Below are 17,224 nucleotides of genomic sequence, written 5' to 3'. Positions count from 1 at the left end.
AAATGGATACTCTACTGTGCATTAATATAAATAATAAAAAAATAAAAAAATGCTTTATAAGTAAAATCATGTTTATTGTAACAATGTTATAGTACAAATAAATCCTTGAACAGGTTTCAAGTAATTTGTATTAATATTAGGAACCTTAAGGTTATCAATTTTAAAAGAAATAATGTAACTTTAAAAAATATTATTATTAAATATCTTAAGAAATATGACAAAAAATAATAATAATACAAGTGTTTTTTTACCCAAGCAAACTTAAATTCCTGATTTTTATTAGTCGACCCATAACAACAAGAAGTGTTATAATTACCTATATTACAGGGCCCATATCACACCCTGTGTAACTGAGCTATATGCTTCGTAATGTGCTATCTAAGGTACATGATGCAAAATGCACAGCTACGTTAAACTGGGCGTCAAGTTTACATGACCTACCTGTAACAGTGACAGTAAACCGGCAGGTTGCTTGATTTCCAGATGGGTCAGTGAAAGTGTACGTAACCTGTGTTGATCCAAGGCCAAAAGTCTGTCCTGGAGAGCGGTTTGAAGAACGTTGAACATTTCCACCCGAGTTATCTGTTGCAGTTGGCTCAACCCAAGTCACAGTGGCTATGTTTGAACCTTGAGAGGCTACACCTGTCGCACCTGATGGACAACCACTGATCACTGGAGGAATGTTGTCTCCTCCAGATCCACCTGAAACAATCAATCAACCGTTAATAGAAAGTGTAAACAAGTTTGTAATACATCTTTCTCCTTTGGTAATTTTTTAATCCTTGTTCAATATCAGAAATGGTTGGACAAAAAAGGTGACAGGATAAATGTGTGTTTCTATTCACATACATGTTTGAACTTTGATATTGTTAAACAAAGAAAATATAGCACTTCTACGGTCTAGTTGGATATGGGACTAAGAAACGCTACATTTTTCCATTTTCCACTGACAATATACCACCTTGTGAAGAGGTCTGAAGGCACTTGACAAACAGAGACAAATAGGTAAAAAAAATAATAATGTAGATTTAAAATTGGAATAGTTACTGCCAAGAGGTGCTCAAGGCACACATTACAAAGATGACAAAACTAGATGAGAGCAATTTTAAATCACCAAACAATTGACTCGGTATAAAGAAATAAGAAACAATAATCAAGCTAACATCTATTAAATAATCAAGCTCTTATAGATGTTAAATTTGCATCAAGGATAAAGAACATTAAATTTGATTTTACCCATATAAACCAATGTGTAGCACTGTAGTGGGAAAGTACTGACTATACACAGCTAACACAAATCGGTGTATTGACCCCTTGCACGCGGCAACTGTCATACGCTCACCATTATGGTTGGCAGCGTAAACGCAGAGTCGTCTAGAAATGCGCACTTCACTGAATAACACAATGACATTGCCCACCAGTATGGCGCATCCAAGATTATTTGTTAAATTGGTCAGTATGGGTAAAATAAAAAATTAATAATAATCAAGCTCGTCGTCATTCAGGCCTTGTCCGAATGGGTGGCTATACAGCTAGGGCTTCAGCTAGATTTCCGCGTCATCATGCCTTGAGGTATAGGACGCAATAGCCGCAGCTGTAGACGCCAATTCGGATATTGGCCTCAATGTCTTTTGAGAGTTGTTTTGAAATGAGTTGCCATTAAAGGAACACGTTGCCTTGGATCGGTCGAGTTGGTCTTTGAAAAGCGTTTGATACTATTAGTTCAGTCAAAAACCTGGCGGACCAGTGAAAAATCAAGCCAACTGGTTCGGCTGGCCAGTTGAAAAAGAAGTTAAGGGCAACCCCTGCGTTTGTTATAAAATGCATTTGGTTAGAAAGATGTTTTAAAAGTACAATATAATGATCCACACACATTTGCCTCAAAATTGCGTGGTTTTCCTTATAATTTGCGAACTAACACGGTCGGCCATTTATGGAAGTAAAAAAATTTGACTACCATAAATGGCCGACCGTGTTTGTCGACGAGGTAAAAAGAAAACCACGCAATTTCGAGTGATACTTGTGTGGATCAATATATTCTATTTTTAAAATATCTTTCTAATCATATGCATTTTATAACAAATGGTTACAAACGCTTTTCAAAGACCAACTTGACCGATCCAAGGCAACAGGTTCCTTAAAAGAATTGACAGCATTTTGCAATCAGTGAGATTTCTTCCCTCGTCCCCCAGCGGCCAGTTCTTTCCAGGACCGCTGGGATGGGCTAATATCAGCTTGCACAGATTCTTGTTCAGGAAGTACGTCAAAGAATGTTTAGAAGAAAATTTTAATGCAAGCCACCACAAAACCACCAGGTGAACCGAGGAAAAGACATTCAATACACTTTGAAATTAAATAGTAACAATTGATGCTCTACCGTGGTCGTGCCGGTGAAAAATGGCCTGATTATCTGATGTACAGCACCTGCGTCTGGCCTAATGGGAAGGTGACCTCTGGAAAGTGGGATCGGGCAACTCGGACCGGCAAACCACTATTGCTAGTAGCTTGAGGCTCTGTCCAAGAAGCCTTGTCCGTATTCAGAGCTGGGTCCATTACACCCAAGAGCACTACGGCAATGACCAGGGGGCATGGAGGCAATCGCCCCTGTTGCCTTTGTAAAGTATCAGACCTGATATTCCAAGCAACAACTTAAAAAGACCAACCCCCAAGAATGTTAAGCAGAAAATATAAAACCAAGCCACCAGGTGAACCAAGGAAAAGCCAAGCAATACAATTTTTAACGACATCATAAAAAGCTACATGAGAAAATAAATTACAACTGATGTTCTACCTGTGATCGTGACAGTGAAAGAACAAATGGACTAGTTATCTGATGAATCAGTAACGATGTGTTGCACCTACGTCTGGCCTATTGGGAAGGTGACCTCTGGAAAGTGGGATTGGGCAACTCGGACCGGCAAACCACTATTGCTAGTAGCTTGAGGCTCTGTCCAAGAAGCCTTGTTCGTATTCAGGGCTGGGTCCGTTACACCCAAGAGCACTACGGCAATGACCAGGGGGCATGGAGGCAATCGCCCCTGTTGCCTCCGTAAAGTATCAGACCTGATATTCCAAGCAATAACTTAAAAAGACCAACCCCCAAGAATGTTTAGAAGAAAATATAAAACCAAGCCACCAGGTGCACCAAGGAAAAGCCATGCAATACAATTTTTCACAAAATAATAAAAAGCATGCATGGGAAAACAATTACAACTGTTGTCTACCTGTGATTGTGACAGTGAAAGCACAAATGGCCTGATTGTCCGATGTATCAGTAAAGATGTATTGCACCTCCGTCTGGCCTAACGGGAAGGTGGACTCTGGAAAGTGGGATCGGGCAACTCGGACCGGCAAACCACTATTGTCAGTAGCTTGAGGCTCTGTCCAAGAAGCCTTGCCTGTATTCAGGCCTGGGTCCGTTACACCTGACACTGTCAAAGGACAGTTTGTGATAACTGGAGGAGTGGTGTCGCCGCCAGATCCTGGAAAAACAGATGATACTAAACATTCAGACTCTTAAATGTCTTTCAAGACATTCAGACTCTTTATGTCTTTCAAGAACCAGATTTCCCACAAGGATAGTTCTGCCTCGTTTCATACCCTTTACGTAGGGAAGATCAAAAACAAAATGTTGCCACACTTCTACAGTAGGCCTGTAAGTTTCATTTTTGAAAGGGTGAGGGCACCAAGGCATTTCGTTTCCTCTTTGGCAAGGGCACCCTATAAAGAAACTTCAAGTTTCTACTGGAGCATTTCAAGGGCATCAAGGCAATGACTTGGGGGCATGGAGGCAATTGTTGCCTTCGTGAAGTATCAGGCCAGCTACAGAACAGCTTGTACACTCTTTTGTTACATCTTGTCTTGATGCGAAATTCACTTTCAATTAGTCTTCCAGATGTCCAACTTTCTCCTCTACAAAATACTACTGATGTGTAATCTCTTTCACGAGACTAACACTATTTCACGAGACAACACTATCTCATAGAACAATACTGTGTTTAGTGGGTTCAAGTTCCTTTGATCAATACCAAAATTTAAAAACCGAATATCTCAGCTCCTGTGACTTATCTTGTAAGGGAAGAAACAAGGGCCTCCTATTGTCACTATGTTTTCTCAACCAGATAAAGCCAACACTGGGATATGAACTGGGATCTACACAAGTACACTAGTTTTTATGCAGTTATCATTTAGCATTTAGGTAAATCCTGGTTGACATCATGAAAACAATTCTCTCAAACATTGTATAAGAACTATATGCGTGATGAAAACACTTTAATAATTTGCAGAGTTGGTTTGTTTTGTACTTTTTTGTTACTGATTTGTTACGTGTAAACATTAACTAACTTGAAATTAAATTTGAGTTTTATTTGCAGCGTTTTTGTTTTGTTTATAATCCTACACAATTCGGACACAGTTCACATTTTTAACCATTTAACAAAACAAATTCCCACATAAGTAATAGTCTCACATATTTTTACCTCACAGTACTTCAAACATCATTACATTTTTGTTTTTTGTACTGTACCTTTTTATATCCATTGTACTTGATTTTACTGTGGTTTTCTTTCACATTTATTTTGAAAAGTCAGCCGCCCCTTAAAACGAACGCAACCTCCCCACACCCCGCCACCCTTCAATGATTTAGATGCCCTATCAATCATTTAACAGTGTTGAATGAAAGCAACTTCAAACATTTTTTTCATACTGTTAAATGCTTCTCTATTATAAACATATAAATCAAAAAGTTATGCTTCCAATGAGCATGCAACTATTTCAGACCGGTCTCTGCAATACTAGTATTTTTCAAAAGCAACTCTAGTGTATTCTATGCAGGGACTGATTATATTTTCCCGCAAGAAAAACGACGCTAAATTAATTAAAAATCTCCGACGACGACTAACGCTTTCTTCCGCGATTTCATATACTTGTTTACACCGCTCTGGCAGTAGGGCAAAATCTACCAATGAAAACAATTCTTACGCGCTATGTGGACATTCAACAGCCTATGGAACACTCGTTTCTGGGACTGTGGCTTCTCCCACACAGACACACACGCATTGTAGGCCTATGTACGCAACTGGTGTGGACGAACTGCATGGTGACATGTACATGTTAAGTTGTCACACTCCCTGTTTATTCTGAGCATGGATGGTGACTTGGGATTTTATAACTAAACTCTTATGTTTTCTACTTGCAAAGTAAGAACAAACAGTTGTTTATTTATGTTAAGAAATCATTTAAACTGTTGCTTTTTGGCATATATGAACTGGAGAAATGCAAGAACTTTGACCTATTGTTTTAATCGTGTGAAGAAATATCGCTACACTATTGAGTCCTGCTATTAATGCTGCACAACTTTTGCGACGATCGTAGTACGTAACCCTCCCTCTCAAACTAAATATCATAGGTTCAAAAACAATCACTGTGTAGTTCATATGTTGTTCCATGGAGGTAAGTTGTCCTAACAAAGGTTTTCCATGCAGTCTTCTTCCATGATGGGTAAAAAAAAACATTCACGTGAGTAAAAATATTGTGCCATGATGCCTAATCAAACAACTTTATTCATGATGGGTTTTTTTCCCAATAAGGGATCAATTGTAATACAAGTTATTTAAACACCATCCTAGCATACCAAAAACTAGCAGCACAGATTGATGTTTGGAACATTATTGTTTTGGCAAAGGTTATTTAAAAATCACAGTTGATAGATTTCAAGCCCTGTGCTGCTGAAAAGCCCTGGAGGGTGTGAGATCTTATCAGCGCCAAACCGCAGAAAGCTCAGCAGGGGAGTATAAACAAAGACCGGGACAGAGTGGCCCACCACCGGGAGACAGCCGACCGGGAGAGAAACTTAATAACAATTCATCCCGCCTAGAAAACCACGACCGGGACAGACATCCCTGATTATTCCAGGGGATAGTTTTGACAAGGTGCCTAACTGTAAGCATTACTGATTTTTTGAAGTCATTATTTATACCCCTTTCCATTCATAACAAAGACAGCCAGACTTACCAGAAGTAACAGTGACAGGAAACTGGCAGATTGCTTGATTTCCAGATGGGTCAGTGAAAGTGTACGTAACCTGTGTTGATCCAAGGCCAAAAGTCTGTCCTGGGGAACGGTTTGAAGAACGTTGAACATTTCCACCCGAGTTATCTGTCGCAGTTGGCTCATTCCAAGTCACAGTGGCTAACGTTTGGCCTTGAGGGGCCACGGCTGAAGCACCTGATGGACAACCACTGATCACTGGAGGAATGGTGTCTCCTCCTATAAAACAAAAACATTGAATACAAAATATCAAATATAAATTTGGACCATAGTAAGCATCTGTCCGTCAATACTGATGACGGACCGACCTCTCCTTGGCACAAGCCTGGGCATGAAGTAAGGATATCCTAGGTTGCCCTGGCATCAGAACCAGCCCCCATCCCCTCGGCCTTGCTAATGAGAGATCCAAAGCAAACTTAGTTGCAGGAGCTGCAGAACTGTGTTTTTAAGGCACCGTTTCCACTCCTGATCTGGAAGATTTGCTCCTGTACACATGGCCGCTGGGTGAAACATCGACCTCCTCCGTCCCTGGTCGTTGGCTGTCTGATATAGCTCATCCTCATGCAGTGTAGACACCACACTCGGGTTTAAAATCAGAGTTCTCCATTCTCCTAGATGGGCTGCCTTCCATGGCTTACAAGCCCCATCTGCCCGAAGCATCCTGGTTTTAAGGCACCAGAAACCAACCTTCACACCTCTGCCCACAGTTAGAAACAGGGATCAGCACAGGAAGCCCGGCAGGAGGCAGGTAAGACTTTGAACAGAAGAGTATATTTTCATGGTAAGAAGTGGCTCAGTACTTTACATATTCCCAGTCATTTCTTAATCCTTAAGCCCCTCCTGGGACCCTACAAGCATTACTGATATTCTGAAGTAAATTGTGATACTACTTTCCATACAAAACTATAGACAGCTTGACCTACCTGATATAACATTGACAATAAACCGGCAGGTTGCTTGATTTCCAGATGGGTCAGTGAAAGTGTAGGTAACCTGTGTTGATCCAAGGCCAAAAGACTGTCCTGGAGAACGGTCTGAAGAACGTTGAACATTTCCACCCGAGTTATCTGTCGCAGTTGGCTCAACCCAAGTCACAGTGGCTACGTTTGAACCTTGAGAGGCTACACCTGTCGCACCTGATGGACAACCACTGATCACTGGAGGAATGGTGTCTCCTCCAGATCCACCTGAAACAATCAATCAACCGTAAATAGAAAGTGTAAAAAGTTTGAAGTTCATCCTCCTGCTGTAAGAACATGTAGGAGAAACGTTGAATATAAAATATGAAGTATAAATTGGGACCTATAACTGTTAGCATTACTGATATTTTGAAGTCATTATTTATACCCCTTTCCATTCATAACAAAGACAGCCAGACTTACCAGAAGTAACAGTGACAGTAAACCGGCAGGTTGCTTGATTTCCAGATGGGTCAGTGAAAGTGTACGTAACCTGTGTTGATCCAAGGCCAAAAGTCTGTCCTGGGGAACGGTTTGAAGAACGTTGAACATTTCCACCCGAGTTATCTGTCGCAGTTGGCTCATTCCAAGTCACAGTGGCTAACGTTTGGCCTTGAGGGGCCACGGCTGAAGCACCTGATGGACAACCACTGATCACTGGAGGAATGGTGTCTCCTCCTATAAAACAAAAACATTGAATACAAAATATCAAATATAAATTTGGACCATAGTAAGCATCTGTCCGTCAATACTGATGACGGACCGACCTCTCCTTGGCACAAGCCTGGGCATGAAGTAAGGATATCCTAGGTTGCCCTGGCATCAGAACCAGCCCCCATCCCCTCGGCCTTGCTAATGAGAGATCCAAAGCAAACTTAGTTGCAGGAGCTGCAGAACTGTGTTTTTAAGGCACCGTTTCCACTCCTGATCTGGAAGATTTGCTCCTGTACACATGGCCGCTGGGTGAAACATCGACCTCCTCCGTCCCTGGTCGTTGGCTGTCTGATATAGCTCATCCTCATGCAGTGTAGACACCACACTCGGGTTTAAAATCAGAGTTCTCCATTCTCCTAGATGGGCTGCCTTCCATGGCTTACAAGCCCCATCTGCCCGAAGCATCCTGGTTTTAAGGCACCAGAAACCAACCTTCACACCTCTGCCCACAGTTAGAAACAGGGATCAGCACAGGAAGCCCGGCAGGAGGCAGGTAAGACTTTGAACAGAAGAGTATATTTTCATGGTAAGAAGTGGCTCAGTACTTTACATATTCCCAGTCATTTCTTAATCCTTATAAGCCCCTCCTGGGACCCTACAAGCATTACTGATATTCTGAAGTAAATTGTGATACTACTTTCCATACAAAACTATAGACAGCTTGACCTACCTGATATAACATTGACAATAAACCGGCAGGTTGCTTGATTTCCAGATGGGTCAGTGAAAGTGTAGGTAACCTGTGTTGATCCAAGGCCAAAAGACTGTCCTGGAGAACGGTCTGAAGAACGTTGAACATTTCCACCCGAGTTATCTGTCGCAGTTGGCTCAACCCAAGTCACAGTGGCTACGTTTGAACCTTGAGAGGCTACACCTGTCGCACCTGATGGACAACCACTGATCACTGGAGGAATGGTGTCTCCTCCAGATCCACCTGAAACAATCAATCAACCGTAAATAGAAAGTGTAAAAAGTTTGAAGTTCATCCTCCTGCTGTAAGAACATGTAGGAGAAACGTTGAATATAAAATATGAAGTATAAATTGGGACCTATAACTGTTAGCATTACTGATATTTTGAAGTCATTATTTATACCCCTTTCCATTCATAACAAAGACAGCCAGACTTACCAGAAGTAACAGTGACAGTAAACCGGCAGGTTGCTTGATTTCCAGATGGGTCAGTGAAAGTGTACGTAACCTGTGTTGATCCAAGGCCAAAAGTCTGTCCTGGAGAGCGGTTTGAAGAACGTTGAACATTTCCACCCGAGTTATCTGTCGCAGTTGGCTCATTCCAAGTCACAGAGGCTGACGTTTGGCCTTGAGGGGCCACGGCTGTCGCACCTGATGGACAACCACTGATCACTGGAGGAATGGTGTCTCCTCCAGATCCACCTGAAACAATCATAATATACAGACTTATTATAAGCTTATCATTTTACAAACAAATTTAAGGGAATAAAAGGTTTATCTGATCAAAGGTGTTACGATAAACAGAAACAAAAACATATATAGAATAAACATATCTGTAAATTAACACCTGGCTGTTTTAATAATCTTTGTCTCACCTGTAATCGTGACAAAGAAAATGCACGTTGCTACATTTCCGGTGGAGTCACCAAAGAAGTATCTGACTTCTGTTTGGCCCAACGGGAAGGATTGGCCTGGTGCAGCAGTAGAGCCTTCACTAACAGGCAGCCCATCATCATCTGTAGCTTGAGGCGGGGTCCATGTAGCTGTACCTGTATTCATACCCGGAGTCAATACACCTGTGACTCCTTGAGGGCAACCTGTGATCACTGGGGGCTGGTTTCCACCTGAACCTGAAAAAAATATATATAATAGCGATCGTAAGAATATAATGGTGTTTTGTGTTCATTTCAAATGACCCGGATTCCGGGTCAATTCAAATGACCCGGAATCCGGGTCATTTCAAATGACCCGGATTCCGGGTCAAATCAAATGACCCGGATTCCTGGTCAATTCAAAATGACCCGGATTCCGGGTCATTTCAAATGACCCGGATTCCGGGTCAATTCAAGTGACCCGGAATCCATGTCAAAACATTTTGACCCGGAATCTGGGTCAATTCAAATTCAATTCAGATTCCAGTCTACAAAACACAAACTACTCCAGGGAAAAACAACTAAGCGGGGAGAGAAAAGTTTCAATTCAAATGACACGGAATCCGGTCATTTCAAATGACCCGGATTCCGGGTCAATTCAAATAACGCGGAATCCGGGTCAACTGAAATGACCCGGAATCTGTGTTAATTCAAATGACACGGATATCGGTCTACAAAACACAAACTACACCAGGAAAAAAACAACTAAACATCTATGCGGGGATAGAGAAGTTTTCAGAGCGCAGCACCAAAGCTTTTGAACTCCCTCCTTGACACTGAAACTCTCCAAATCACTCAATTCAACTGACCAGGAATCCGGGTCATTTAAAATGACCCGGATTCCGGGTCAATTCAAGTGACCCGGAATCCGGGTAATTTCAAATTCCGGGTCAATTCAAGTGACCCGGAATCCGGGTCAATTCAAATGACCCGGAATCCGGGTCAACTCAAACGACCCGGATTCCAAGTCAATTCAAGTGACCCGGATTCCTGGTCAATTCAAAATGACCCGGATTCCGGGTCAATTCAAAATGTGAAAACTCTCCAAATCACTCAACATATTCAAGAACAGTTTAAAAACTCATTTTCATAGAGAAGCTTTATGTTAAGTTTATTTGTAGCTGTTCCGGGCAGTTCAGTTGGTGACCCGTTCCAAAAGACCCCTTTTCACAAGCAGGGTGCTTGCAGCTGACCCGGATGAGCCCCTAGAATGACATTAAAGCTGTTCAAACGTACCGGGGGCAGATCTGGGTCGACCAGGGGAATCAAACGCACCCAATATTATATTATAATATTTGTATTGATCTTACCTGTTGAAACAGTGACAGCAAACGTGCAAGTAGCCTGGTTTCCAGACTGGTCAGTGAATGTGTACGTTATCATGGTCATTCCTACTGAAAAACTTTCTCCAGGGGAGCGGTTTGAAGAACGTTGTACATTTCCACCCGAGTTATCTGTCGCAGTTGGCTCATTCCAAGTCACAACGGCTGACGTTTGGCCTTGAGGGGCTACAGCCGAGGCACCTGGTGGACAACCACTGATCACTGGAGGAATGGTGTCTCCTCCTCCTCCTGTAAAAACACGTAGGAAAAACAGTGAATATAAAATATAAACAAACAAATACTGGGACCAAAATCTGTATGCATTACGAACTTGTTGAAGAAATATTTAGGTCTACGACCAACAGTCAAAAACATGTTGTTCTTTAGTTTTATTATAGGTGTTTAGCTTAACAGCAGAAAACCTATTGTTATTGTATTTTTGTCTTAATGTGAGGCGGAAACCTATTGTAATTGTATTGTTTTTGATGTGTTTGACTGACAGTCGAAAACCTATTGTTATTCTACTGTATTTTAAGGAGGTCAGCTTACAGCCGAAATCATATTTTACTAGTTTTCTTTTTTAATTTTTACTTACAGCCAAAACCTATTATTACAATACTGTGTTTTTCTAATGTGTTCGTCTTACAGTCGAAAACCTATCGTTAATGTACTGGTTTTTTAATGTGTTCGGCTTAAACCTATTACTGTTGTTCTGTTTGGCACCCCTCTTCTTCCTTGCCCCTGAACCTTCTCTTGCAATTTTCCCGAAAGTAAAACTATATTTTTTTTTTTTTTTTTTTTTAATAGACCAAAAAATAATGATGGGATAATGACATCACCAATGACGATGACAAATTGTATAAAATAGAGCACATACTTATAAATCTCAGTCCATATAAAAAACTATGCAACATCTATTTTAAACTTGGGCTAGAAAAGGCAAGTCTTTAGAACCAACTCTACCATTTTTGTTTCACTTTTTTTTTTAATACACACATATGTTCAAAACAGCATTTCAAATTTGCATTAAAAAAAAAAACAGCAGGCTATGAACACAAAAACCAACATTTATTTGTACTACTTTCCACATAAACTTAGACAGCCAGACCTACCTGATGTAACAGTGACAGTAAACTGGCAGAATGCTTGATTTCCAGATTGGTCAGTGAAAGTGTACGTAACCTGTGTTGATCCAAGGCCAAAAGTCTGTCCTGGCGAGCGGTCTGAAGTACGTTGTACAGGTCCACCTGAGTTATCTGTCGCAGTTGGCTCAACCCAAGTCACACTGACTGATGTTGAACCTTGAGGGACTACACCTGTCGCACTTTGTGGACAACCACTGATCACTGGAGGAATGGTGTCTCCTCCAGATCCATCTGTATCAATCATAACATAAAGACTTATTATAAGCTTATCAAATATCTAAAACAATTTAAAAAAAAAATAGGATAAAAAAGGGTAATAAACAGAAATGAAAATATATTGACTGAGTATATCTTTTAAGAAACACCTTTCTACTTTTTGTAGGGTGTCATGGCAGAGTGGTTTAGAGCATTGAATTCAAGTTCTTGTGGTTAAGTCATTAGAGTGTGGGTTCGAATCCTAGTTGTGACACTTGTGTCCTTGAGCGAGATACTTTACTTTACTTTACTATTGCTTCCCTTCACCCTGTGGGTATAAATGGGTACCTGCGAGGGCAGAGCTTGATAGTGTGTATGAAAAAGCCTTTGGAGCGCTACGGTTGCCCAGGTTGTATACTCCCCAGGGAGCTGAGAACAACTAAAGGAATGTTATTGGCCCAGCACATTGAAACAGTTGTTGTGAATCGGCTTTATTTAGAACTAGCTATTGTTACTATTACCCTTTGCCTCACCTGTAATCGTGACAAAGAACATGCACGTTGCTACATTTCCGGTGGAGTCAGCAAAGAAGTATCTAACTTCTGTTTGGCCGATTGAGAAGGGCTGGCCCGGTGCAGCAGTGAAGCCTACACTAACTGGCAGCCCATCATCATCCGTAGCTTGAGGCGGGGTCCATGTAGCTGTACCTGTATTCATACCTGGAGACAATACACCTGTGACCCCTGTTGGGCAACCAGTAATCACTGGAGGCTGGTCTCCACCAGAAGCTGTAAACAAACAACACAAAATTAATTGTTTGGTAAAATGTATTTAAAAAAAAACATTCCTTTTCAAATGCTGGAAAGGGAATTGCCTGCCAATTCGTGCAAATATAAATAGATAAATTACTATTTGTTGTTGTTGTTGACTTAAGATCAAATTCACACAAATTACCGAATACTTTAACTTAAAGACACTGGACACTTCTGGTAATTTTTGACAAAATCTGTGTTACCCTGAGTGTTACCCTGATCAGTTTTATGGCCAAACATAATTTACTTCACCAAAAGTTAACATCCTTGACTGAAGCTGGAACAGTCTGAACCAATCTGGAGCAGAACTCTAACTCGGAATAGGTGGTTGTGGAGCCAAGTCCCTGCAGTAAACGGCACTCAAGTAGGCAGATTATACTGGTAAAATTTCAATCAATTAAATTGTTGCTGCTAAAATATAGGATTCAAACTGCCTCTAGCTACTGGGCAATTTAGTGGTCTAGTTGGTATGACACTGCTCTAGAACTGCAAAAGTCGTTGGTTCGAATCCCTTCCGAGTAATATTGCTAAGATTTTTTTTGTCATAGAGCTCAAAAAACAAAATATATATCTTGTTAGGGAATACTTTTCTTTGGGCGTTATATCATGAGATAAATTGAATCTCTATTCCATATTTATGAATGTCAAATATCTTACATGTTGAAACAGTGACAACAAAATTGCAGAATGCTTGGTTTCCAGATGGGTCAGTGAACGTGTATGTGATCATGGTCATTCCAACTTGGTAACTTTGTCCAGGGAAATGGGTTGAAGTACGTAGTACATTTCCACCCGAGTTATCTGTCGCAGTTGGCTCATTCCAAGTCACAGTGGCTGTTGTTGAACCTTGAGGGGCCACGGCTGAAGCACTTGATGGACAACCACTGATCACTGGAGGAGTAGTGTCTCCACCAGCTAAACAAGTTGATGAAAAACAGACATCAAGTGAAAAAAATTAAAAATATGGTAGAGTGTATGTTTTGTTGAGGAAGTAATATACTTCTGGATGATGGTCATGATAACTCACATTAAATTGAGCATCAAAAATATTGGTTTCTTTAATTTATAATAATAAAAAATAAATTAAACAAAGTTATAACCACCCAATTTTAATTTACATGTACCATTATTAGAAAGGGTTAAAAATTCATACCTGCGATAACAACCACAGCAAACCGACAGAAAGCTTGATTTCCAGACAAGTCAGTAAAGACGTATTCAACTTGCGTCATTCCAAGACTGAACATTTGTCCAGGAGAACGGTTTGATGTTACTGCTACAAATCCTCCGGAGTTATCTGTAGCTCTGGGTACACTCCAATTGACCGTTGCGGAGGTTGCGCCTTGTTGGGCTACCGCGGTCACACCTTGAGTTGGGCAACCTGTGACCACCGGGGGAGTCGTGTCTCCTCCTAAAGTGGGTGAGAAAATCAGGCTATGATATTTGATTCTTGAAATGAAAATATTTTATCGAGTACAAGGGCTGACCTACATGTATTCAATTCAGTTCAATAAAATATTACGTTTATTCTACACTATATATGGACCGATCCATATAACTCCCCAATCACATCAGGGACGCAACATCCTTCAACACATTCAAGGCACTTCTGAAAGCCCACTTAACTCAGGAGGCCTACCATCAATGACTTTTTATTTCTTCTGTGCCTCAGCGCCTTTGAGCACACTTTTGATTTAGGCGCTATACAAATTTGTTTGATTGATTGATATACTCTTTTTGGAAAATAATACAGTATTAGAATTTATCATAATATAAAAAGGTAAAGGTAAAAAAAAAAAAAAAAAAAGACTCTGAGTGCTCCTAAAACAGCATAGACTTACCTGATGACACAGTAACGGTAAACCGACAGAACGCTGGATTTCCAGATGGATCAGTGAAGGTGTACTGTATTGCCGTCATTCCAATATTAAAGCTTTGTCCAGGACTGCGGTTCGACACGACTGAAACAAATCCCCCCGAGTTATCCGTGGCTGTAGGTGCGGTCCAACTCACAACAGCTGTGGATGCGCCTTGAAGGACTGTTCCCGTCACGTCTTCGGTTGGACAACCACTGACTACTGGGGGCACGGAATCTCCCACTGTAAAAAAAACACAAAATAAATAAAAGTAATAAGATAGCACCTCATCTGTTTTAAAATAAGGGAATAACAGAGTGGTGACTTGGTCTTGAGGATTCATTTAAAACCGGCATGGACACAGTCACGCGATAAAGGACTGAGCCGAAAGTGTTCAGTTGTTGGAAAATCCATAAAAAATTTGAAGTAAATTTGTTTGTAAATTTTTAGTTCTGTCACAATCTCAAGCTCTGTTAAGCTAAGCGCCAAAATTTTGCAACACTACAATGATAAATGGTGTTTTTATTGCATAGCGCGTAAATAGCGCCAAGCATAAAGCTTGCGCACCATGCCTAACCACCCCCTGTGAATAGAAGTATAGAAACTGTCAGGGGTATTGATGAATCACCCTTTTGTCACTGTACTACATGTACCTGAAATTACATAACACTTGAAAAAACATGACAGGCAGACGTACCTGATGTAACAGTGACAGTAAACCGGCAGAATGCTTGATTTCCAGATGGATCAGTAAAGGTGTATGTAATCTCTGTTACTCCAAGGGGAAAGTTCTGTCCCGGGGAACGGTTTGAAGAACGTTGAACAAATCCACCCGAGTTATCTGTTGCTGATGGTTCATTCCACGTAACAACTGCTGAGGTCGTACCCTGTGGGGCAGTTTGTACCACGCCCTGAACGGGGCAATTGTTCACCACTGGAGGAAGGTTGTCTCCAGATCCAGCTGTTTAAAACAAAACATGATTCAAAAATTGTACTCTTTTCTAAAAAGCTGCCAATGTTTTCTCCCTATTTGACTGTGCTGAGCTAGACCCATTATTTGGTCTGAAGGGACAAGTTTATTGAGTATAATATAGACTTTTCAGGCTATTTAATAACAATTGTTTTTTTGATTTTCCTGAGAGTAAACAAATCAGAAATCATGTTAAAGTAGGACAAAATAATATCATGGCAGTTTGGATTGTACAATTCAATTTTTTTTTTTTTTTCAGATGAATGCAGTTTAAACTAAAATATTGTTAAACTGTTTGTTGCTGACCACTAACCACGAAGCAGATCTAAAACTGTTACACGACAGCACAATTCAAATACTGGACACTGAGAACAAGCATTTTTCTTTTTCACAAAATAAGTATTTAAGACAAACGTCAGTGCTATTAAAAAAAGAGGAAGCCTCTAAAAAGGAAGGGGGCTGGGGACGCTAAGTGTTTTTAAAAAATTTTTTATTGGCTTTACTATGGTTGGCTGAAAGTTTAAAAACCCAAGCAATGTTCAAATTTTATCCGCCTGACTTGTTTTGCTTTCGTTGCCATATACCACATGATCTTTAAAAAGACCTTTGCAAATGACCAAAATGTGACAAAAATAAAGCTTTGGGAATCAGCTTTGAAGTGTATGCCTTGACTGTTGTAATTGTAATACCCTTCTTAAAGGCACTGAACACATTTGGTGATTGTTACAGACCAGTGTATCCCAACATATGCATAAAATAACAAACCTGTGAAAACTTGGGCTCAATTGGTCATCGAAGTTGCAAGAGAATAATGAAAGAAACAACACCCTCGTTGCACAACTTTTTGTGCTTTCAGATGCCTAATAAAAGGCTTCATCAGGCCTGAAGACTTTTATTATTTGAGTGAGAAATGATCTCTTTCTCAAAAACTATGTCACTTCAGAGGGAGCCGTTTCTCACAATGTTATTTACTACCAGCAGCTCTTCCTTGCTCATTACCAAGTTAGTTTTTATGCCATCATTATTTTGAGTAATTACAAATAGTGTCCAGTGCATCTAAAGACTTCATAGCTTTTGTAATAGAAAAACTCACATGTAACTGTTACGTAGAACGCACAGACAGCATAGTTATTACTGGGATCCTGGAAGAGATAGGAGACGGCGGTGACCCCAACGGGGAACAAAGTGTTGGGTTGATTGGTAACGAAGGCCAAGGTGCTGGTACCAGAGTTATCTGTCGATTGAGGTGGGACCCAGGTAACAATGGTCATCGTAGTTCCTGGAGAAACGTTGCGAGTCACAGAAGTTGGACAACCGGTGATGACCGGACTGGTGGTGTCACCTACGAAGTTAAAATACAAAGATGAGAGTCATTGGCTTTAAATTCACCAATGCATCCACTTCAAAATTCTTTGTTCATAATTTGGATATCTCCACTTTCATCAGCTACCCGACGCCTTCGCTCTTCTTCAATTGCTCATTTCCAGCTTTCCCCGGGACCCCGCACCATGACATGCTATGACGGTCGCGCCTTTTTTCGTCATAGCTCCTACACTTTGGAACAAGCTACCCACCCACAT

The 17,224-nt window shown here is 40.7% G+C and overlaps 1 protein-coding gene across 36 annotated transcripts in view; it reads right to left on the bottom strand.

Moving 5' to 3' along the window:
- Positions 1-17,224, bottom strand: part of LOC117289582 — a 101,362-nt gene that overhangs the window by 9,022 nt on the left and 75,116 nt on the right. For 31 of the 36 annotated variants that reach the window (XM_033770741.1, XM_033770747.1, XM_033770753.1 and 28 more), the window contains 16 exons: positions 16,738-16,986; positions 15,372-15,635; positions 14,660-14,917; positions 13,972-14,229; positions 13,476-13,733; positions 12,540-12,794; positions 11,779-12,042; positions 10,655-10,915; positions 9,288-9,542; positions 8,851-9,114; positions 8,392-8,655; positions 7,431-7,685; positions 6,972-7,235; positions 6,013-6,267; positions 3,225-3,482; positions 442-702 (listed from right to left, as the gene is read on the bottom strand). In XM_033770741.1, the coding sequence (XP_033626632.1) occupies positions 442-702; positions 3,225-3,482; positions 6,013-6,267; positions 6,972-7,235; positions 7,431-7,685; positions 8,392-8,655; positions 8,851-9,114; positions 9,288-9,542; positions 10,655-10,915; positions 11,779-12,042; positions 12,540-12,794; positions 13,476-13,733; positions 13,972-14,229; positions 14,660-14,917; positions 15,372-15,635; positions 16,738-16,986 (4,143 nt within the window). The remainder of the gene's footprint in view (positions 1-441; positions 703-3,224; positions 3,483-6,012; positions 6,268-6,971; positions 7,236-7,430; positions 7,686-8,391; positions 8,656-8,850; positions 9,115-9,287; positions 9,543-10,654; positions 10,916-11,778; positions 12,043-12,539; positions 12,795-13,475; positions 13,734-13,971; positions 14,230-14,659; positions 14,918-15,371; positions 15,636-16,737; positions 16,987-17,224) is intronic. The other 5 variants (XM_033770758.1, XM_033770759.1, XM_033770773.1 and 2 more) reach the window with 5 other exon arrangements.

This window comes from Asterias rubens, chromosome 4 (genome assembly GCF_902459465.1).
Source record: "Asterias rubens chromosome 4, eAstRub1.3, whole genome shotgun sequence".
Classification (NCBI taxonomy): domain Eukaryota; kingdom Metazoa; phylum Echinodermata; class Asteroidea; order Forcipulatida; family Asteriidae; genus Asterias; species Asterias rubens.
Note: the sequence above shows the minus strand (reverse complement) of the source record. Positions and strands in the feature narration are given on the sequence as shown.